At 37.0% G+C, this 24047-nt stretch overlaps 1 protein-coding gene across 2 annotated transcripts in view; it reads left to right on the forward strand.

Annotated features, from left to right (window-relative positions):
- RPGR (retinitis pigmentosa GTPase regulator) overlaps positions 1-22320 on the forward strand; it is a 56891-nt gene extending 34571 nt beyond the window's left edge. For both annotated transcript variants that reach the window (XM_028127728.2, XM_054714503.1), the window contains exons 12-18: positions 798-892; positions 1219-1284; positions 4048-4995; positions 15406-15621; positions 17285-17342; positions 18823-18914; positions 22092-22320. In XM_028127728.2, the coding sequence (XP_027983529.2) occupies positions 798-892; positions 1219-1284; positions 4048-4995; positions 15406-15621; positions 17285-17342; positions 18823-18914; positions 22092-22298 (1682 nt within the window). In that variant the 3' untranslated portion in view covers positions 22299-22320. The remainder of the gene's footprint in view (positions 1-797; positions 893-1218; positions 1285-4047; positions 4996-15405; positions 15622-17284; positions 17343-18822; positions 18915-22091) is intronic.
- Positions 22321-24047: the final 1727 nt, after the last annotated feature.

Consider the following 24047-nt stretch of genomic DNA (forward strand, 5'->3'; position numbering starts at 1 on the left):
TAGATAGATAGAGATAACCTTGCAGCTTTCCATGAAAGTTTCTAGGTGCTTGTACTAGTTATCTGTTGCTACATAACAAATGACTCTGAAACTTATAGGGTTAAAACAGCAAACATTTATTATCCTATACAGTTTTTGAGGATTAGGAATCTAGGAGCAGTCTAGCTGAGTAATTCTGGCTCAGGGCATTTTATGCAGTTGTAGACAGGCTCTCAGTCATCTGAAAGCTGGATTGGGCCTGGCGAATCCTTTTCTGTTCTCACTCATATGGCCGTAGTTAGGGGGCTTCACTTCCTCAGCACATGGGCTTCTCCCTAGGGATGTTCATAACATGGCTTCTCCCAGAACAAGTCATCCAAGAAAGAAAAAACATGTGGGACCAAGACACAACATCACAATTATGTCAGCTTTATTTTACTCGCCATACAGATAAATCTCATAAAATGTGTAAAGATATTACACTGAGTTATGTGTGTCATTGGGTCCCTTTTTGCGGACTCGCTTCCACAGTGCTTGATACCTGGGTAGTATTGATCCCAAAGGAATAGTGTTTTCTTATTCATATGGATGCAGTTTTTGTTATCTCATCAGTGTCAAAATCTTCAAATTTTCAAAAAGAAATTTTAAAATCAGTTATCACTGGAATGAATTCTGTTCAGTTCCCTTACTACATGGTTAAAGAACCTTCCATAAAATTACATCTGCACTTTATATTACAGAATAATTTCTGTTTATTATCCAGCTGTCTCACTTTTCTTTTGAAGTCTGTTTTTCTCTTTTATCTTTTAATCATTTAGATTATTTTCAAGATAAAATGACCAAAGTGAAGGATATAGACAGCTCATCAGTGGATTCAAAAAGCCTTGGAGAAACTACTGATGTATTAAATATGGTAATGGTTTTCTTATTTATGTATCTAGATATAAGTTTGAATTTCTGTTCATCAGGTATTTGTATGTATGTATTTCCTATACTGTTCTGTTACATGCAAAGAATGCTTTTTGGTTTGGTTTCCTTTTGTTATTTTTAAATCAGGTTTATTGAGGTATAGGTTACATGCAATAAAATTCATTTCAATCCTCACATTATAAGTATGCAATTGTGAGTTTATTATATTACCATCTGAACTGTATTGTATTATGTATATTAGAATGTATAAATATATAATTATATAAAGTCTTCATTGTTTTTAGAACATTTATTTTTTGTTTATTTCAGACACATATGATGAGCCTAAATTCCAATGAAAAGTCTTTAAAATTATCACCAATTCAAAAACAAAAGGTATAATACACAGTTATTTTTCTTATGGTGGGTAAGAACAGTTTAAATTTTTTTTCTCTTTGAAAGGTTTCTGGAAAGAACACAAGAAAGGTAAGCATTCACTTACTTTAGAATTGAAAAGAGGAATATAATGTAGATCACCTTAATTTGAGCTTGTTCTGTTGGTTTGTATTTTATGTGATGCAACAAGATTGACAGAATTCCAATGCTGAAATTTGCTCTGTGCAGTCACTTAAATCAGAATAGCCATAATTTCTTGTCATAAAGGCAAAAGATTATTGTTGTAGTTCTTATGCATTGAAAGAGCCTACAGTTTATCAGCACGGCTCTCTGACTTTACTTGAGTATTGCTTTGCTATTGCTTTGGATGAGTAACTGTGCTGACCTTACAGAATTATATTGACATCTTTTGTGTGGTTTTAGTGAAAATATTTAATTGCTTTTCAATGTTTGGAATGGGCTTTAATTTATCAAGGAATTGGTAGCATAAAAACAAGATTAAACATTTGAAAATTAGTCAGAAACTGTGCATGATTGATAAAAACAGACCTTTAATGAATAACGAGTGAATAGCAAGAGGAAGGAATAGTCTGGTTATCACAGCTGTGGAGAGATAAAGGCCTCCCCTAAAATCTCTTGCTTTTCCTAGTTTTATGGACCAGTGGGGTTAAAGTATGAGGAGTTTGGGGATTAGAAGAATAAAATAGAGAAATATAAATTGAAGGGAGAAGGCTATAGAAACATTTCATTTATATTTTTAGTGCATTTACACATTGTTAAGCTAAAAATCATTAAAAATAACTGAAATGCAAGAGCATCTTGCTAAACTATAAACATTTAGTGTTCATCTTCATTAGGTTTATCTTTATTTTACCGACAGAGACAAGGTGAATAACATAATTTTTTTTCTATATGGGAGAGCTGTTCTAACACAGTGGTGGAAGCTCAGTGAATGTTGACTGATTTTGACTTCCGAGCAGACAGCTTTTCTGTGTTTTTCCTTCATCTTATCTTAGACTTTGGGCTCTGCCTCTTCTGTGCTGCTTTTTTACTCTGGGGAATTTAGGAATCATTTCTGGCACATGGGCCTCTGTCTCTCTTAGGGCTCATGAAAGAATCATGACTTTCTAAAGAATAGGACCTAGAACAGATAAAGATTTCCTTTTTAATTGATACTATATTTTATACTTCACATACTCTTTTTTTTCTTTATTGATTAAGGTTCACATACTGTTTTTAATTAGAAGCCCTACCAGGCTTACTATGGTAAATAAAAAGAAATTTATGATAGTATTTCTATATATTAATTTTTAACTTGTGCTTTTTAAATAATTTCTTTAGCAAAAAAAAAAATTATGACCTCTTTCTGGGTCTAACAATCATCACAAGTTATAAAACTTGATTTAGTGAGGTTTTACTACCCAGAGATTCAAATTAATGAAATATTCAACCTATTAGCTTGCAAATTTAGGTCAACAGTTTGATTTTTGCCTTATTCTGTCCAGCAGGAAATTAATTTCAATTCTTTTTTTAAAATACCTTTTTTTCTTATTGGTTTCAAAGAGTGAGAGGGGGAAAGAGATAGAAACATCAATGATACGAGAGAATCATTGATTGACTGCCTCCTGAACGCCCCACACTAAGGATGGAGCCCACAACCTGGGCATGTGCCTGACCAGGAATTGAACCATGACCTCCTGGTTCATAGGTCAATGCTCAACTACTGAGCCATGTGGGCCGGGCTTCAATTCTTAATGTATCATTCAAATATCAATGTTTAATTTCATAGTTTTAATTAAAATCTTATATTTTAACCTTAAGTATTTTTCTTGTAGTGGTTTTTTAGGTATGCAAATTATTATAATTAAAGAATACAATAAGAGGGTCAGATTTTGAAAACCCAAGATTTTGTTTTGAAAAGAAAAAATATGTTTATTATTATTTAGTATATTTATAAAGATTTCATTTTCAGTTTTTATCCCAGCTATTTTTTTCTATTACCTTTCCCCCCCCAATTTTTAGAAATTTCACATTTTCATTTATTTTCTCTAATTTTGTGATATTTATGGAATTGAAAGACCAATCAAAATTTGATCATTAAAACAATAGGAAAGGTAGAAAAAAATTAAACTGAACTGCACTGCATGCAAGATAAGTATACATTTTATACAATATTTTGCAAAATCAGTCTGAAAATGTATTATATTTAAGAATTTATTCAGATTTAGAAAAGGGTCAGAGAATAAATATTGATGGTACTACAAGTAATGGCAAAATTAAAGCAAGCAGTAAGAATTTGAAAGTTAAATACAGAAAAATGTTACTAAATCAAAATTAGATGTACCATAGACTTAGCAGCATAAATTATCCCCAAAGAAAACAAAATCTGGGCCGAAACCAGTTTGGCTCAGTGGATAGAGCGTTGGCCTGTGGACTAAAGGGTCCCAGGTTCAATTCCGGGCAAGGGCATGTACGTTGGTTGCCGGCACATCCCCCATGGGGAGTGTGCAGGAGGCAGCTGATCGATGTTTCTCTCTCATCGATGTTTCTAGCTCTCTATCCCTCTCCCTTCCTCTCTGTAAAAAATCAATAAAATATATTTTTTTAAAAAAGAAAACAAAATCTGGGTGAAATCTTTGGTAAAACTGGACATTTTTGTTCTCTTAGTGAAACTGATAATGCAAAATTTTGGCAGTTTTTGTAGTAAATAAGTTACCTTTGTTAATTAATAGTAGTATGACAATTACTTCAAAAAATTTACAGAAACAAGAATCAATTGAGAAATTGAAGCAGCAAACAGCTCATACTGAAAATGATGATAGCAATGAATATGAAAGTGAAGAGATGTCTCAAAAAATGAAAGAAGGAAAAGCATATAAACAAATTTTGGCTAAAGGAACATTCATGGTACCAACAACTGAGAAGCTGGAAGCATGTTCAGATGAGGATGTAGGTCATGACTCAGGACAACCTGGGCCTCAGGCTGATACCAATGAGAAGGGCTTGCAAAAAAAGACATTTAGATTTAAAAATAAACATAGCATTTATCCACTTGATGATAAGGAAATAGAAAATAAAAGTGATGGAGAAGGCAGTCAGAAAGATTCAGAAGAAGGAGAAATGGTCTCTTTGAAGGAAACTAAGCTGGCAGAAATGGCAGGTCTGAAGGATATAAGAAAAAGTGAAGAGAATATAAAAGATATTAACAGATTCTTTGATGAATTACCAAATAAAGTCGTGAATATTGATGAGGATATTGAAGAAAATTATATTGTTAAAGAAAGGAAAAGGAACAAGCAAGATGCGATCTTTGACAATGAAAGAGAATCTATAGAGGAGCCATATAGTTACTTGGAAGGTGAATGTGAAAGTCAGCACAGTACAACTGATGACTTTGAGCTGCCTGAGTCAGTAGAATGTAGTAGTGGAGAAAAAGATGATGATGAAATGGAAACTGACCAAAACTTATGGTATAGCAGAAAATGTATTGAACAAGAGGAGGATACTGAACTCAAAATATCCGAATTCATGGCAAAATATGATTTTAAGTCTGACCACTTGCCAGAAATTCCAGAGGAAGAGGAAGGAGCAGAGGATTTAGAAGGAAGTGGAATAGAGGAGCAAGAGGTAGAGGAAAATGTGGAGATACCTGGAGGAAAGGAGGAGGAGGAAGCAGAGATCCTATCAGATGACCTTACAGACAGAGCAGAGGTGAGTGAAGGCAATGGAAAGTCAGGGGGAGAAGCAGATGTGTATGAAGGTGGATGTCCGGGAATCTGTAAGGAGAGTAATTCACAAGTGGAACAAGGGCAAAGTGAAAAGGGAGAAGAGGAAAAAGACAAAGGAGGAGGAGAAATGGAAAGCCAGGGTAAGGGAGAAAACAATTTAGAAGAGGAGAAAAATCAGAAGCAAAAAGAGAGGAAACAAGGCCATCAGGAGGAAACAAACAAAGGGATGGAGATTGGGGAAGGGGAGGAACAAGGAGAGGGGGAAGGAGAGGAGGATGAGGAAGGGGATAAGGAAGGGGGACAAGTGGGACAAGGGGAAGAAGACAGAGAAGAGGGAGAAGGGAAAGAAGAAGAGGAGGAAGGGGGGAAAGAGAAGGAAGTAGAGATGAAAGAAGAAGGAGAAGGGGAAGAGAGGGAAGGAGGGGGGGAAGGAAAAGGAGAGAGGGAAGGGGCAAAAGGAAAGGGGGAAGGAGAGGGAGAAGGGGAAGAAGGAGAGAGGGAAGAGGAAGGGGAAGGAGAGGGAGGAGGGGAGGAAGAAGAGGGGGAAGGAGAGGGGAATGGAGAGGAAGGAGAGTGGGAAGGGGAGGAAGGAGAGGGGGGAGGGGAGGATGGAGAGGAGGGAGGAGAGGAAGGAGAAGGTGAAGAGGAGGAAGAAGAGGGGGGAGGGGAGGAAGGAGAAGAGGAAGGAGAGGGGAAAGGAGAGGAAGGAGAGTGGGAAGGGGAGGAAGGAGAGGGGGGAGGGGAGGATGGAGAGGAAGGAGGAGAGGAAGGAGAAGGTGAAGAGGAGGAAGAAGAGGCGGGAGGAGGGGGAGGAGAGGGGAAAGGAGAGGAAGGAGAGTGGGAAGGGGAGGAAGGAGAGGGGGGAGGGGAGGATGGAGAGGAAGGAGAAGGTGAAGAGGAGGAAGAAGAAGGGGGAGGGGAGGAAGGAGAGGGGGAAGGAGAGGAAGGAGAGGGGGAAGGGGAGGAAGAAGAGGGGGAAGGGGAGGAAGGAGAGGGGGAAGGGGAAGAAGGAGAAGGTGAAGAGGAGGAAGAAGAGGGGGAAGGGGAGGAAGGAGAGGGGGAAGGGGAAGAAGGAGAAGGGGAAGGGGAGGAAGGAGAGGGGAAAGGAGAGGAAGGAGAGGAGGAAGGAGATGGGGAAGGGGAGGAAGGAGATGGGGAAGAAGGGAAGGAGGAAGGCCAGGAAAGGGAAAGGAAGGAGGGAAAAGTGGAGAAGAGGGAAGTGGAAGAAAACAGGAGGAGAAAAGGGAAGGAGGGAAAAGAGGACATTGAGAAAGAGGAGGGGAAATACCAGGAGACAGGCAATGAAGGGAGTGAAAGGCTGGGAAAACAGGGTGAAGGAAAAGAGTCCAGAAAAATGAGCAAACTCAAAGGATCTGTGAAATATGAGAGACATAACACATATCAAAAAAAGTTTATTACTAACATAAAGGGAAAGGGGAAAGAACATGAAGTACAGAGGTTCAGAATGCCAGTGCATTCAAAGCAAGTTTTAGAAAATGGTTCTAAAATTTTTTTGAAACCACCAGGTTCCAAAAAATTCTGGAATAATGTATTGCCACATTATTTGGAACTGAAATAATAAACTAAATTTGACTTGATTATGTCTAGACAAAATATTTGATTGCTTTACATGTAATAGTTACTCAATACATTTTATTGATTTTATGTCATAGTTACATTACATGTGGTACAATAACAACTGATAAAGACAACACAAGGCACTGGTGAATTTTGGCTTCTCATAAACTATTATCTTGGTAAATGTTTCCCCCAAATTATTACTCAATAACTAGAAAACATAAAAAGGTCAAAGCTGATCATTAACATTACATATTCCTCATTAAAGATAGTTTTAGAAAATAGGAGTATACTATAAGAATATTTTGTTTGTGTATACAAAAAATAGATCATTAGGGCTATAAATACATCTGATTTCTTATAAATATTTAGCACACTTATTTTCAGTCTGATTATAGATGACCTACCACATAGAATAATTTTATAAAAATGGACGGTATTCAAAAGCCAACATGAGGAATTCACATTTTAAAGAAATACTAGTAGTGTTGTCTTTTCTACCTTTTATGTGTCCTTTTTGCAACAATCTACCAAGTGACAGTTGGATTCAGAGCTCAGATCTTAATAATGTAGTCTCTTTTAGTTACTGTCTAGGCAAATGGCAGTATATATCATGAAATGGAGATTAACTTAAACCTATAATTAGGAAGTATGCAAAACTTTAAGTATTTCTTGGCCAGGCAAACCTATTCTTTAGGCCTCAGTCTTCTCATCTGTAAAATGGAGTGAGTTGGATAATTTTTATAACCATACTTCTAACCCTTAAATTATTTTATTCTTAGGCTGATTTACTCTATCATATTCATTGTTTGCATAAGACAGTTTTAAGAAAGAATTGCATTTTAAAATTAATCTAGTTTTCTATAAACTATTGTTCTTTTATCTTAAAAAGTTATGACAGGTTTAATGTCTCTTGTCTTCTGTAATTCTGTATTTCTAAACTATAATTTCCACGCTTTAACTGTACTGTGAGAAACTTCATTCTCAGTAAATATTTTTTATGTACTCTCAATGTATTCTTCATTGACTATTCTATAATTCTGTTTGTTGCTTGTCAAATGTTTCAACTATAATAAAAATTAAATGTGCACAGTCACTAATTATTTGTGAAAAGAGAAACTAATCTTAGATATTGAATTTTAGAGAGGCTAGATTTCTACTAGTGTAATTTCAATCTTCCCTTAACATTTTCAATGTATATAATGCAGCTATTCATAGCTCCCTTTTCAACTGATTTCCTTTCCCAATCCCTCCTATATCTTGGACATGAGGATTTCTTTTACATTCTTTTATCAAGAAGGATTTTGGAGTAGACTTCCTGTGAATTTTGTGTAGTTGAGTTCTTTGCACATTTGATTCTCCTTGAATGAGAAAGATTGTGAAGAGAAAGACCAGAATATGAAGTGGAGAAATTATAAACTGTGTCTACCTCAGTATTTGAACTGATCGAGATAACAGTTTTTTAATTATCACTTCTTACCCATTTCTTCACATTTCCCAGTCCAAAATCTTTTTGTGCTTTTTTAGAATCAATGATTTGTGTGGCATAGTATTCTTGTCAAAATACTGGCCTGGTCATTTATTTTCAGACCTGAATTAATACTTGGTTAAATAAATTGGAATAACTATTTCCTTCATTATGCTCTCCATCTGCTGGCCAATCAAGCTTTTAACTGTAGTTTATCAGTAATCATTTCTGAGGCAAGTGTGAGTAGTGTGTATAGAATCCATTGAGTTACAGTTTAAAATGATGACTCTGGAAGAAAACTAAGTTAAGGTAAGCTATAAAGGCGTATGACCAAAGGATCTACTGCTGTTGAACATCAGCACTTGAGGTGAGTGCAATTGAAATGTCTGTTGTTATTTCACTTAGAGATAAACTTGCTGTGCATATATAAAAAAGAAAATGCTACCATGGAGGAAGGTGCTGTAATTCCTTCATTCTTTCCATTGTGAAAATTAAATGTGATATTATATGCCCAGTACCTGACACATAACTTAGTATTTGTTACATATTATTCATTCAACAAATATTTATATACCAAGCACCAAAAATAGAACAGTAGCTTCCCAAAATCAGGTATATCTCAAGAAGTGAGAGCTGCTTACAGTCAACCTTCTGTGGCCTTCTTCCCTGTTAGCAATGTTAGGTAAGTATAGATTTCTTAAAAGAATACCAGATAAAAGGAGTTCCTTGACTCTGCCTTAACTGCTGTTTTAACAATGTCCGTTTGTTTATCTTTGCTCCCATGTTCTTAGCCAGGACTGCCCGAAGATAAAAATGGGATCTTAAAACCAATCTATGGTTTTCCCACATTAAATACCTTAATAAGAAGAAAATGCTTTTGTACCTTGGTTATGCAGAGAGTAAGGTGTGACTCGTGATCTCAAGGAACTCTTGGTTGTTTCTACAGGCTGACCAGAAAATTTACAAGTACAATAGAGTGCTTTAGGAGTGGCACTTCAGCTGCCATAGAGAAAGGCTAGGAAAGGGCTTCCAAGGAGCCGTGATGAAATGGGAACTGAGTCATAAAAAGTAAAGCCTAACCAGGAAAAAGGGAATGTGGCAAGCAGGGCTTTCCAGGCTGATGGGAGCCATGAGAGTGTTTTGGTATCAGTGCAACCTAGAGTATCCTTTGGTTGTAGATAGAGAGGTGAAGGGCCTTATGTGTTTGTAAAAAATGTTAAACAAGAGCAAGATGCGAATACTTGGGCTTTTATAACATCATTCTGCAGCAATACAGAGGGTGGATTGAAAGGGAGGAGGACCAGAGGCAAGTGTGCCAGTTAGGAGGCCGTTAACAGTAGACCAGGTAGAGACTGAAGTGCAGCTGGACTAGGGCAGTGGGGATGGAGAGTTTGTGACATATATTGTGAGAAATGTAGAGATAGAATTGGAGGGCTTAGTAAAGTGATGTAGTTTTGAGGGTGGGAAAGGGCCAAACTTTTCTTGTTTCTGGCCCGGAGAACTGGGTGGAAAGAGTGCCATTCACCAAGGCTAAGAACATAGGGGTAGGTTTCGGAGACTGCTTGGGGTTTGCTGATTCAGGAGATGTTCCGCAGATCTGGGTCTGGAGCTCAGGAGAGATTGCTGAGTATCACCAGCACATACTGTATATGTAGTTAAAACTGTGGAGTTGAATGAGAGGCAGCATTCATGGTGTGAAAAGAACTGAAGACAAAATTCAGGGAAACTTCAGCAAGTAAGGGGAGGTTGAGAAAGGGAAATCTGAGAAGGAGCTGGGGTGGGAACACTTTCTAGGAAAGAGGTGCTGCCCAAACCACGGAAGAAGGAAGGTGAGGGCTGCAGAGAGGGCCTGTGAGGACCCGCAGCATAGGGTCAGTCAGAACCCATATTGCCAGCAAAGAGTGTGCTCCAGGAAGTCTATATGTAGAGAAATACCAGAATTACACTTTGAAAAATAAATATCAGGCAGAGTGCTACTGGCATATTTCTCAATTGAGGAAGGGAGATATATATTCCAGAGACTTTGGTACTCTGGGAAAAGAAAATCCTTAATGTTCAGTTGCTATTACTATATACAATGGCATATAAGAGTATGATGTTATCGACGTGAGCTATTAACATAAGATTCTGCAATGCTTTAAATATCAGTGTGTGTGTATGTGTGTGTGGGGGGGGGGGTGGACCCTGAGGGCAGGCATTATAGTCCTCAATTTATTTGAGCAGAGTTGGGAAAAGAGCATGGGCTCTGCAGTCCAGTAAGCCTAAGTTCAAATCTCAGCCTTTCACACTGATTAGCTCTTTGGACACTTGGAGGAGTTATATATACATGTATTTGATTTCCAAGAGGAAATGAGAAAGAGATAGAAACATCAATGATGAGTGAGAATCATGGATCGGCTGCCTCCTGCATGCCCCCTACTGGGGATCAAACCCTCAACCCTGTCATGTGCCCTGACTGGCAATTGAACCCTGACCTCCTGGTTCATAGGTCAACGCTCAACCACTGAACTGCACTGGCTGGGCTGGAAAAGTTTTTTTCTTAACCTTTCTAAGTCTTATTCCCCTCTTTTAGAAAAGGAAAGAGGGGGTCTTTTGATAATTAGTTAACACATGAAACATGTTTGGGGGTAAGCAACAAAACCACTTGAATCTCCAAGTCACTGATTGATGTGCATGAGTTTTTTTCCTATGAAACCTCACTTTTGTTTTGATATAACACTAGAGGCCCAGTGTGTGAATTCATGCATGGGTGGGGTCCCTCGGGGTGGCTTGCGGAGATCAGGCCCAGCTCACACCCCCAGCCTCGCAGCCCTGCAGCCCCACCTGGCACCCTGCATTGGCCTGGCGCCACCCCCTCACCAGCTCCACCACCCCTCAGTGCCTGGGAGCTGGGCAGCAGCCCTCCCCACAACCCCCGCCACCACTGCTGGTCACCGTCTGCAATCAAGCCCCCACTTGCACCCGCTTTGGCCTGGCGCTACCCACTCACCTCCACCATCCCGCCACGGTCCCCCTCTCATCGGGGCCCATCGGGGCCAGCAGCACCTCCACTGCTGCCCACAGTGCTGGTCACTGATGCCCGCCATGTTCTGTGCCACCCCCTGGTGGTCAGCGTACATCATAGCGAGCGGTCGAATGATTGACCAAGGGGACAATTTTCATATTAGGCTTTTATTATATAGGATAGCAACTCCCAAAAAATTGGCTTATGGAAACAGATCTGGGGGAATTAAGTGGATTATAATAATGGTAACCCTTAACACGTTAAGCGCCCAGCCTGTTTTGTCTTCTAGATGGAAAGTATAGTGTCAGTCACTGGTGACTGACTGGGCGCTTAACGTGTTAAATTTGGGGTAGAGTGGAATTCTACCATTACACACCATACATGGGTCAAATATTGCCCCTCAACATTTGAAGAATGATGAAAGGCTGACTGCACTCACATGGTTAACCTAAAATTTAGATGTTAGTGCTGTTATGGGGACCATAGATTTTTCTGTGTCCTAATATTTTTATCAAAATAGTTTTAAAAAATTCACACATGAAATGTAATCATATCATGCATTTGTTTAAGATGAAGAAAATAAGTTTTCTAAGGGAAAAGGGGGGGGTGGAATAATAAAGAGTAAAAGTGAAAATGAGAATAAAGCTGTGTACCAGCAAGATGTTCTATACCCTGAGCATTATATTTATTTTTTCAAGCCTACTAATGAAAGCCAAATTGTAATGTATTTGGTGGTCAAAATATGAATTAGGAATGAAATAAGGGAGTGGTATATACAAAGAAGGAAACGTTTAGAATTTATAAAGTAGTGTCATTGGAAGCCAACAATTGGGAAGTCATACTTGGCAACCCATGGATGCAGTCTGGCCTGCAGATTTATTGTTTGGTATACATAAGCATGTGGCTCTGTTGCTAACCTTTAAATATCAGGAGATTTTACATTTAAAAATGTTTTGTGGAGTTCTGTTGGAAACCTGAGGGTCTGTGAGCATTGTGCCCTGTGGTAACATTGATCTGCAGCCCGTGAGGCCTTTCCTCCACTTCCCTGCCATTCTGGGTTGCTCCTGACAGGTGTGCTGCCCTCTTCCCTTGCTTGCTCTGTCTGCTGGGCTCCTGGCAGAGAATAAAGGGATGTGTGCAATAGGGTAGAACAAATGAGTGAACTTTTAAATGAACTGTTTTCTAGTGATAAGATCTGGGAAATTTTGGCAAACAAGTGTCAACACTAAGAATTCTTTTTATGGAAGGGCCTTTACAAAAGCACTTATATTTACATACACATACTGTTTGCTTATGTTTTTTGTTTCATTGCTAATGTCATTTTCTCATTTTATAGATAGAGGCTGTAAAGTACATTAATTAGGTGCCTTGCTCAGACTGTGACTAATGGAGAAAGGCTTGGAAAGTAGTGCTTAGGTCTTTGTATTTAATGTCCTTCCCCATCTCTACTGCTTCAGTGATTTCTAGTATAATTAAAACATGAACTTACATGTTAACTCTTCTTGTCTTAAAGAAACCTTGAAATTAAGATGAAAAAAATATGCACTTCTCTACCTGATATGACTTAGATATAAAGTTGTATGCTCTATTAGCCTTTTTGGAAAAAAAATAATTCTATACTATATGACATTAGCATAAAAGTTTATGCTTTATAGTATTTTTAAAGTTGAAAACAACTCTTGTGAAGTTATACATACATCAGAAAGAATATATCTCATATAGCTCAATGTATATTCCACAAACTGAACACACCCATATAGTTAACATCCAGATCAAGGGAAAGCACAGTGTTGGCTCCCCAGAAGTTTCCCTTCAACCCCCTTCCATAATTTCCTATCCCTCCTCCCAGGGTGACCACTAGGCTAACTTCTGATAGCAATCTCTAGGTTTTAAAGCACGCAATGTGATCATATTCTTAAGGAAACTGAAACCTTAAGAAGAATGTTTGGTTTTTTATATTTCCCATAAGAAATATAAAAAGCAATGCCCTGGGACAGATCAAAGGCTTCACCTACCCGTGCTGTCTGACCAATGAAACAAGGACCCTTTTTGTGGGAGCCAGACCCATTCACTTCTTTACTGTGGTCTCAACACAGATGCATTTCCACTGACCACTCAAGACTACCTCTTTACTTCTTATGTGGTTCCAGTGATAAGAATGTATTTAGCCCAGCCCATGCGGCTCAGTGGTTGAGTGCTGACCTATGAACCAGGAGGTCATGATTTGATTCCTGGGTTGCAGGCTCGATCCCCAGTGTGGGGCTTGCAGGAGGCAGCCGATCTCATCATTGATGTTTCTATCTCTCTCGCCCTCTCCCTTCCTCTCTGAAATCAATATATATATATATATATATATATATATATATATATATATATATATAAAGAATGTATTTAAACTTTATCTTTTCTTTTATAAAATGACAGTATGCTGCCAATCTCTCCTAAATTGTTTCAGTTTGAAGGTAAGTGCTGTATGTGATTTAAAGTAGTTGTCCAGATGTGTGTTGAATAATTTTAAATGTGCTTAATAAGTGCAAAGTTTTACAATTAATGTTGTGATTTCTAGTACAAATGTCATTTTCTCAAAGCTTTCTCAAATTTAGAAAATGATGTAGTTCTAACAGTTCTTCATTATAGATTTTCATAAAGTTAATGAGTAAAATTGAAGTAAATTAGTGTTTTGTTTATTTATAAAATAATGTAAAGTTCTATGTTTTCTTTTATAATAGTATGATATCCTGTAGTTACATTAGTGCCTTAACTAGCACAATTGAAATTGACCCAGATGCTAGATTAGCCAAACTCTGCAAGCAATGAGGACTTTGCTTGAGCATAGCTCACTGACGCTCCCACAGGGTATAGTAGGACTAAGTCTGAAATTCGTCAGGAGCACTGTTATTCCTGGTTGACCTTCATTTATATACACTTATGAATACATCTGTTTATGAGCAAAAGTCTTAAATCTAGTACAGTGGTCGGCAAACTCATTAGTCAACAGAGCCAAATATCAACAGTACAACAATTGAAATTTCTTTTGAGAGCCAAATTTTTTAAACTTAAACTTCTTCTAACGCCACTTCTTCAAAATAGACTTGCCCAGGCCGTGGTATTTTGTGGAAGAGCCACACTCAAGGGGCCAAAGAGCCGCATGTGGCTCGCAAGCTGCAGTTTGCCGACCACGGATCTAGTAATCTTGCTTCAAAGTCAAGCTGTCTCTGATCATTTTAGCTATCCATAATGTGCACTTGACTAGGCCTAATATATGTCATTCAGAGGGGAAATCATATAGGAAAAAAGAAAGCCTTAGAAGTTCTTGGTAAATAGTAGCTACCTTGTAGTTAACCCTACCCAACCTAAACATTTCTACCCTGATATCCTGTTCCCCTCTTGCATGCACTGCCTCATGACTTTTGATTAACCCAAGTCAAGCCTTCCCAGAGTAACGTCTGAAACTTTTTTAAATATCAAGGCTTCACTTCTGAATTGCTTGTCCTTGGTGGGAATGCTTTTAGGCCACAACCTTAGTGATGCTGGCCTGCAGATTCCACTTAAATCTGTTACTAAGGCATCAAATATAAACATATCCTTTCCCTAGCCTTAACTCTCTAACATTTTTATTTTTGTCAGAAGAAAGATGATTTAATTATTAGAGGTATTATTTTTAAAGCACTCACTAAAGATTCTATCAGGCTTATCCTTAGCCAAACAGCCACTAGGAAATTGACCATGAGAAGGTAGTTAGTGTTGAAGGGATATAAAGGACGTATATGATCTGAGACAAATAGGGCCAAGATGAACTTTGTAAAAACATTCTTTGAAGAAGTGAATGGCATTAATCGCTTACTGCTTCTTGTATTTTAGAGGTAATTTTACCTTTAATGAAGTGCATAAATGAAAAGCATAGGAAAAAATCCAATAAGGAGCTTAATCTCCTAATGACAAAAAAATAAGCTGATCCATAATTCTCTATAATGTGCCATAGATAGAAAGCGTGCCCGCGCGCCCCCCCAGATACAAAGCTTTTTAACTTATTTAGAAGCGTTCTTTAGAAACAGCCCTGGTAGCAAATTTAGTTTCCATATTAACCATTTCATAGATAGGTGCTAATAGAATTTTGGGAATTCTAGTCATTAAAAATGAAATAGAGCAACAGGCACAAAATCCTTGCTAATATAGTAACTTGATATGCAGCATGGGTTATGCAGCATTTATTTCTTTGACTTCAGTATTTGAACTCATATCCATGTGTTCTTTGAGATAATATGAGTTATGACAGCAAAATAAATCTCTGGGTTTTTTAAAAAGAAAATCTAACTCTTTCTTAATTATCAATTTTGCTATAGAATCGCACACTTCCAGAAGACAAGGCAGAGGAAATTAATAAACATCTGGAAGACAAGAAGAAAGCTGTGGGAGACAATAAAAATGTTCTTGTAGATGACCTCAGTGAAATCAGCGACAATTCAAATGTTCCTGCAGATGACCTCAGTGACACCAGTGACAATTCAAATGTTCCTACAGGTTACCCAAGTGAAACCAGCGACAACTCAATTGAAAAGGTATTGACAACCATTGAGAAGATATGATGATATATGTTTAAATCCTGAGATCCTGCCTAAGAGAAAATGTATGGGTTCCTTGGTCTCTGCAGAAGGCAGATTCCAACTTCCTTTGGGAGCAAAACTATTTCTATGAATAACTTTTTTCCTGCAAATTTATGAATGAGGCACACTTTGTTTCTAGCTCTCTTTCTATACTTCTTGCTAGCATTCTGTTCCCTGCATGAATGGAAATCAACTGATGTGGGCCAGTATAGTACAGTATACTGTTGAGAAATAAACAATGAAGTTCAGCACTGGGTCTTTGAAATGATGAAAATACAAAGTTAGAAGCACTGTATTGGTGGCACACATGGGACATGTGGGTGCCTGCATACATGTATAGGGACAAACTAAAGTTGTTCACAAGAGTGTTTAAGGTTGTGATCAGTTCTGCAGAGATGCAGTCTAGAAGGAATTATTTATGGGAGGAGAAGGAGGAGGTATCACTGAGGAAGAAAAAGCCATCCTAAAGATCGAGCTAGAGACATCAAAAACATTTCTTCCATTTGGCAGTTTTGCCTGATAATGACACTGTTAGGAGACAAATGGTAGTTTTGAAATCATTAATTTGCTAACACTAACCTGGAATAATTTCATAGATATCTAATTCAGAAACCCAAATTGAATTACACTATATTGATTCATTTTTGTTTTCATTTTTTGGACCTCTTGTATAAAACACTGAGTTAGTCATGTCTTCTCATTTATGAAACACTATTATCATTGGTCTGGGCAAGGCTCCTTTCTCTTTATTGAAATTGATCCCTTTTTAGCCCCATTTCCCTTCACCCTAACATAGATAACCATTGAAACATGCTTGTCCTTTTATTTGAATCTGTACATGTAAAACATGTATTGTTTGTTGTTTTGTGTGCATGTATTTTTTATTTACAAGATGGTATTTTGTATAGAGGTCATTGTCTTTCTTTTTTTTAAATATATGTTTATTGATTTCAGAGAGGAAGGGAGAGGGAGAGAGAGATAGAAACATCAGTGATGGGAGAGAATCATGGATCAGCTGCCTCCTGCACTCCCCATACTGGGGATCGAGCCCACAACCCTGGCATGTGCCCTGACCAGGAATCAAACCATGATCTCCTGGTTCATAGGTTGACGCTCAACCACTGAGTCATGCTGGCTGGGCGTCATTATCTTTCTTGATTCCTTCTTTTTCCAAGACTCCTTCCTCTCATAGATAAAAAAAAATGTTTATGAGTTGTTGCTTCTTTTTTTCCAGAGGAAGGAAAGGATTCTGTTTATAAGGAGCATTTATGAGTTACAGTTAGGGTGGTCCCTATAATTCTTTAACATAGAACACATTAAACTCCAATTTGACATTGTAAGATGCTAAGCTAAATCATATACCGATTAATATTCCTGAATATTCTTTTAGCAGAGTCCTTGAATCATACAGTATTTTTTGAATCATACAATTTTAAGCTAAGAGTAACCTTAGCAATCACTCAGCATTGAGGCAACAGCCCAGCAAAGTGAAGTAATTGTCACATATTTGTGTTACTAGCAGGGGCCGACTCTGGAACCCTACTTAGAAAGCAAGACTAGGTTTTCTAGCACAGAACAAATACGTTTTTTTATTATATTGTTTCTTTATTGTTTATAGGACAAAAAAAACAACCAAGAGGAACCGGCCATTTCTGAATACAATGAAAATCCAAAAGGTGTGAGCACATTTGACTTCAAAAGTATGCTTTTAGAAAAGCTAGATATATAACATGCATACATGTGTACATACATATAGATGCATATATGTACTTTTATGGAGTAATTAGTTTACACACATATATTCTCTTTTATACTTTTTACTGTCACATGACATATGTGACATGAGCTTATTTGTTCTCATTGATAGCCACCACAGCTTTTTCACATAAAAATAATCATGCTACTCCTAGCTGCTCATATGTCATTTTCAAGTGATTTAGGACAGCCTTTTCACTACCTTTTTCTTTTCTTTTCAATCTGTAGTTTTAAGTTAAGCTTTTGCCCCAAATTTCAATTTGTATCTCTGGTGAGCACTGCCAGACTCTATTGCCTATGACCAGGCTGGCCTAGAACCACAGCAAGCCTTCTAGCTGTCCCCCAGATCTCAGACATAAGTCTTTTTTATCTTACCACAGATATTTAAGAGGAATCCTTTCCCAGCTCTAGCTGTTGGTGTCAGAGAACAGTGCCACAGAATAGAAGAGACCTACAGTTTCTACACCCAAATCATCTGTGTTTTTGCTGTACAACCCCTATGTTACATTTCCATACCATCACATCACAGTGTGCTTTTTACTGTGTTCTCATTAAAAATACCTGTCATAATAGTAGATATTTGATCTGAACTTTAGCAGAGAAGAAATAGTTCCCTTGTTACTTTTTCCCTTCTAACTTCTGTGGATAGACTAGAAAGTTTTAGAATATTTTAAGTAAAATGTTAAAATCTTTATCATCTCTAAGTATTTTTAGCATATAGCCTAAAATGTTAAAATGAAGTTAAATATAATATTTAAGTAGTTGGTAATATAAATTAAAATAATGCATTGCTTCATGAGTATACTTTAATGATCATTATTTAACTATATAACATGTGGATTAATTTGGAACACAAAAATAATGTCCATTTGAGTAAAAGGGATTTAATTATAATTTTTTGAAAACGTAATTTATATTTTACAAAAGTATTTCCTAGCATTCACTGTTACCTTTGTAGCCTTCTAAACTTTTACAGCATTGGTCAGGTCATTCTTGGCTTTTTGCCTTAACTCAACTTTTTTTTAGTATATTTTTATTGATTTCAGAGAGAAAGGGAGAGGGAAATAGAAACATCAGTGATGAGAGAGAATCACTGATTGGCTGCCTCTTGCATGCCCCTTACTAGGGATCGAGCCCACAACCCAGGCATGTGCCTTTGACTGGAATCAAACTTGGGACTCTTCAGTCCCCAGGCCAACACTCTATCCAGTGAGCCAAACCAGCCAGGGCTTAACTCAACTTTTCAGGAAATGTGCAGTTTGGACCTCTTCCATTACTCCAGTGGTACGGTCTTTTATTATTACCCTATAATTCAGGGTTGATAGAGTTTCACTGAAAGCATCAGGACTTTTCTTTTTCTGATTAGTTAGGAAAAAATTTTCTAAATATATTCTATTGTAGGAAACATATGTGAGCTTACAAAGAGCAGTTCTTCAGAAATCCTGGAGGATAGTAAATCCACACCAGGTAAAGACAGGAAAGTATCGAAGAAGGTAAGTGAAATGAACTTCTCATTTTAATATTAAGACCGAAGTATTGAATTTCTCCTTCTACTTTTTACATGGTGATCCACATAATTTAACTTCTTTAATATGAGTTTTTATGCCCAGAAATGTGAAGAATTTCAGGTGATGTTTCACATTTTTAACATGCAAATTTGTTTATTTATTGGACTTTAAATTATGAGTCAGGTAGTTCTTCCAAAATTTAATAGCATATTTTTTCAATCATTCCATCCATGCTGATTCATTATACAAAAAAAGATTCATAAAAGAACTTTATTGCTTAAATTATAAGTGCATAATAATCAAGAGAGTAAGGCAAAGCCATGAAATAGAAAGGATGAATGAAAAAATAAAGATGGTTGTGTTTAGGAAACATTACAACATGCTACTTCAGTCTCTCAGGAGATGACTAATACATGTCTTGGAGTTGTTGAAAATCTAAGGAATATGTTTCTTCTCCTTGAAAGTAAGTTTCTCTTTTCACTTTCAGAACTTTCTTTAATTATGAGACCATATTTCAGGGTAGAAGAGAAAACATGGAAGACAAGAAAAATAAAAGGCCTTGTTAGTTCCTATTCAAACTTCAGGTCTCAGCTTAAATGTAATTTCCATATACAGGCCTTTTATAACAGCAGCACTTATGTAAATTATTATATCCCATTATCATTATTTTGTCACATAACACTTTTCTTATCCTTCTTAGTATTCATCACAACTTGCAATTATATAGTCATTTGTATATCTATTAGTTTTATGTCTCTGTCTCCCCACTGGCCTTCAGCTCCATAAGGACAGAAATGATAATCTGTCTTGTTTTCCAGTGTATCCTCATCACTTATCACAGTTTCTGGTATGTGGTAAATACTCAGTAAATATTTTAGGTTGACAATGAGTTGTAAAATATAAGGAAGTAAGAAAGAGGAAAGGGTGAAGGTGTAAAAACCAGGAACCACACTTAGAGTAGTTAAACAGCCTGTCTTTTGCCAGCTTTGGAGGTATATGCCACTCTGAAATTCCTTTTCAATCATTCCTTTCAGAGTTACTTTAGAAATTTCAAATGCTATTTGGCCATGAGCCCATATTGTTATCTTTTGCTAAAAAATAATTTATGACCATTTTTTTCTTTATAAAAATTATTTGATAAATTTGGATTATTATATTGTGACCTGGCTCAAAGGACACTTTGAATTAGCTTTAGAATTATAACAGATGCATCATCAGAACATTTGATCAAGGTTTAGAAACTTTTTAAATTCTCCGTCTAGTAGACCAGGACATTTAACGGATAATATTCTATGCTTCATAGCATTCCTGCAAATACTTTTTCCAATTATGAGAGTTCAGGGAAAGTATCTGAAAAAGAGAATCAAATATGAGGGAGGAAGGTGAAAAGTGAAAGAGGTAGACATTAAAAACAGGAGAGGAAAAGTGAAGTGAAGCCACAAAAAAAAAAAAAAAGATTATTGGAAAACATACCTCTGACCAAATGAAAACGCATATTCTAGAATCCATGGTCAGATTTCAGGGGCTGTTCAGGCTCTCCAGTCTTCAGAATTCCCTGTAGGTTGTAGGATTTAGATATACAGTACAGGAGAGAGGGCCAAGCCAGGGAAGGAATGCTGTGTGGGAGGCAGAATAGCACACACTTGTAGAAGTGGACCAAGCAAGGTGCCCGAGTGCCAGCACTAGTGGATGGGACAAAGGTAAGGTTGGGCCAGGACAAGTGCCAGACTGAAGAATTCAGTCTTCAACTTTGATTCTGCTTAAATTCTCATTTATACCTAGTAGAAAAATATATTTCAGTAGATACACATTTCCTTGGCTAAAAGAAAGAAATAAAAGATAATGAAAATTATATTAAAAAATCAAGAAGTAATAAGTATATTCCCTACTTAAGGAATATGCTGTTATTCTACATATTTTAAAAAAGGAAATCATTTGAATGAGATTTTTTTCAATCATTCTCACATGACATTTTTATCTACAGTGTCTCTCACCTATTTACATTATCCAAGCCAAATAAACCAAACTGTTTTTAAAACTTGGGAAAAGTAGCTCATTAACATATCCTATATAATAAAAGGCTTCAGATTGTCCCCTCCACCAGGAGTTCGACTGGGAGTTCAACCAGGAATTCAACCAGGAGTTCGACCAGGGGACGGGCCAGCTGGCCAACTGCCCTCGGGCCCTCCCCCTGGCTGGCCCCGCCCCCAGTTACCCCCCACATGATCAGGGGCAGGGCCAGCCCACCAACTGCCTGTGGTCCCTCCCCCTAGCTGGCCAGGCTCGATCAGCACCGATAAGGGCAGTCCAGCCAGACCCCACCCGTGCACAAATTCACGCACTGGGCCTCTATTATCAAAATAAATGTGTTTGGGATTTTGTATTCCCCTTAATTAAACAAATACTTTAAGGATAATCTGAAAAAGAAAAAGACTTGCACTCTTCTACAAGACAGAATTCACTACTGAATTTTGTTTTCATAATTTTAAATGATTCAGGTAGCCAGGTTGGGACCTATGGTTTTCATTGACAGCAGAGATCTTTTGGTAGGTGATTGTTATATCTAGAAATTACCAAATATTGCTTTTCTAAACTATAGTCAATGCTGATTATTTGGATCCACAGTTAGCCACTCAGAAAACTGTGTCATTGGCTTGATTTCCTTCCACCCTAATAAACTAATTAAAAAAGCAGTAAGTTTTCCAACTATTAAAAATTTTTCATTGTGGAATTAATTCATTCCCCTATTTACTTAGCATATATTAATTGGGTATATCTTATATCCCAGGCACAAGGCTAGAGGCTTCAGATACAGAGGTTAAAGATCCAGTGCCACTTTGAAGTCAAATAGATTTTTTATTCATTGTCATTCCCATAAATAAAAGTCTGAGATGAGAATTTCTCTATCAAAAGTATGCCTTTGTATTTTTGCCTTCCTGGCAACTACCTTTTCTCTGCCATATTCCAGCTAGTTTCTCAAGGAGGAATCATGATTGTGATTGGTAAAAGAAAAAAGGCTTATGAATGCTAAGAATATACATATGGTATCCCATAAGGATGTGATAAAATAATGTTAAGACTTGTTGAAAATTGTGCACCCCTCAAATACTATTCAGTGAATATTTCACTTACTGAAATGATTTTTTTGTGTGTTTTTTCTAGACTTACCTTTTTAAAAGACTGTCATTGATGAGTATGAAAAGTATGCCGAATAATAATGAGCCACTTCCAGAAATAAAATCACTAGGAGATCAAATAGCTTTTAAAAGCAATAAGAAGGATTTCAAACAGAACCACATTGGGCAAAATAATCAGGATACGTCACCCACAAATACTGAGAAAACATCAAAATCCTGTGTAATACTTTAAATATATATTTGTGTGGTCACCATGCACATTGTAATTTATACTTGAAAAACATGACTTCTTAAGGAATGTTTCTGATAACAAACTTGAAGATATAATTTAATATGTTTTATTTGGTTTGAATAGTATGACCAGTTTTGATATTTATTTATGATAATATTTTTGACAAGCAATTTCACAGTATGTTTATCTCAAACTCGCTAAGTGTTGTAGCCTTAACTGTTCAGTGTTCCATAAAAATATATTTTTATATGTGAAGGTTGAATTAAGAAATTTCACAGTTTAAACAGTTTTACATCTTATAATTTCAAAAGGCAATATTTACAAACTCAAAACACTATAACAGTTTTTAATGTATTTGCAATTTTTAAAAACTGTCAAAATTGTTTTTAATGAGAATATTTTAATAAACTATACCTGGTTGGTTGCACTGTTTAAATAGGTGACTATGAATAAAATTTGGGGGTACTTGGACTTTTCAATTGACAAAATGGAGACAAAAAAACTAATTTTAAAATATTGAAAGCTATAAATGCTTTTACTAAGTAAAGGAAATTTCTGTATAACTGTAAACAGTACATATTTATAGAGAAACTGTGTTGAAATTTCTTTGCCTCCCACTCCTTTCTTCAGGGAAGTGATTTGGCATGAAGACATTGCAGATTATGTGGATCTGGAGTCTTTGACCACAGATCCCCACCACAGGAGAACCAAACATACCCAGTCTTGCTATTTCAGCTGTTTCTAGCATTGACAGTTGGCTCTAACACACAGTGCTCTGCCACAGGTATAGAAAGGGTAAAGCTATTTAGTCTACACCAATAGAGACATTGCTTTCCTATGCTCACAAATGATGCTTATTTAATGGAGCAAACTACATTCATTGTCCCCATTCTAGCTTCTGAACATTTTCTTCTTCAATCACAGTGGTCACTGTCCCAGTTAAATAAAAAGAAACATCATCTTTTGCCTTATGCACAAGGGTTGTGAGGATGCTAATTTAGAGTAAATGTGATTTTGAAATCTTATAGTCTTCTATGTAAATATTTAGTTAAATTCTAATTTTATTAAAGATAAATTTAATAAAATGTTTTGCTATTTCCACTTATAGTAATAGTACAGTATTGCAAAAATACTTTGCCAAAATCTAAACTATAGAAGTGAAGTGGAAATAAAGCTCACAGATAGGACTAAGACAGGCCAGTCGTGGTTGGCAGAATTCTAAGATAGCCCCCAAGGTTCCTGCCTATTGGTATACTTGCCCTGAATAATCCCTTCCCCTTGAGTGTGGGTGATGGATTGTGGAGAGATATCACTTAGGTTACATTTATGAAAGGTTTTACAGATGTAATTAAATTTCCTAATGTTAACTTTAAGCAAAAGGGAAATAACCCTAGGTAGGCCTGACCTAATCAGGTGAGCCCTTTCAAAGAGACTCTAGAACTCAGAGATGGAAGAAGTCAGAGAAATAGAGATGCTTTTCTGTTGACCTTGAAGAAACAAACTGCCACAATATGGAAAGGGTCATGTGCCAGGGGAAAGTGAGAAGCCTCTAGTATCTGAGGGCCTCCATCCTACAACTGGAAGGCACTGAATTCTGTCAACAACCAATGAGCCTGGAAGAGGAACCCAATCCTCAGATGAGACCACAGCACTGGCTGAAGTCTTATGAGGCCTTGAGCAGAGGACCCAGTTAATCAGTTCCCAGGCTCCTGACCCATGAACACTGTAGTTTTAATCCACCAAATTTAT

This window comes from Eptesicus fuscus, chromosome 1 (assembly GCF_027574615.1).
Source record: "Eptesicus fuscus isolate TK198812 chromosome 1, DD_ASM_mEF_20220401, whole genome shotgun sequence".
Taxonomy (NCBI): Eukaryota; Metazoa; Chordata; class Mammalia; order Chiroptera; family Vespertilionidae; genus Eptesicus; species Eptesicus fuscus.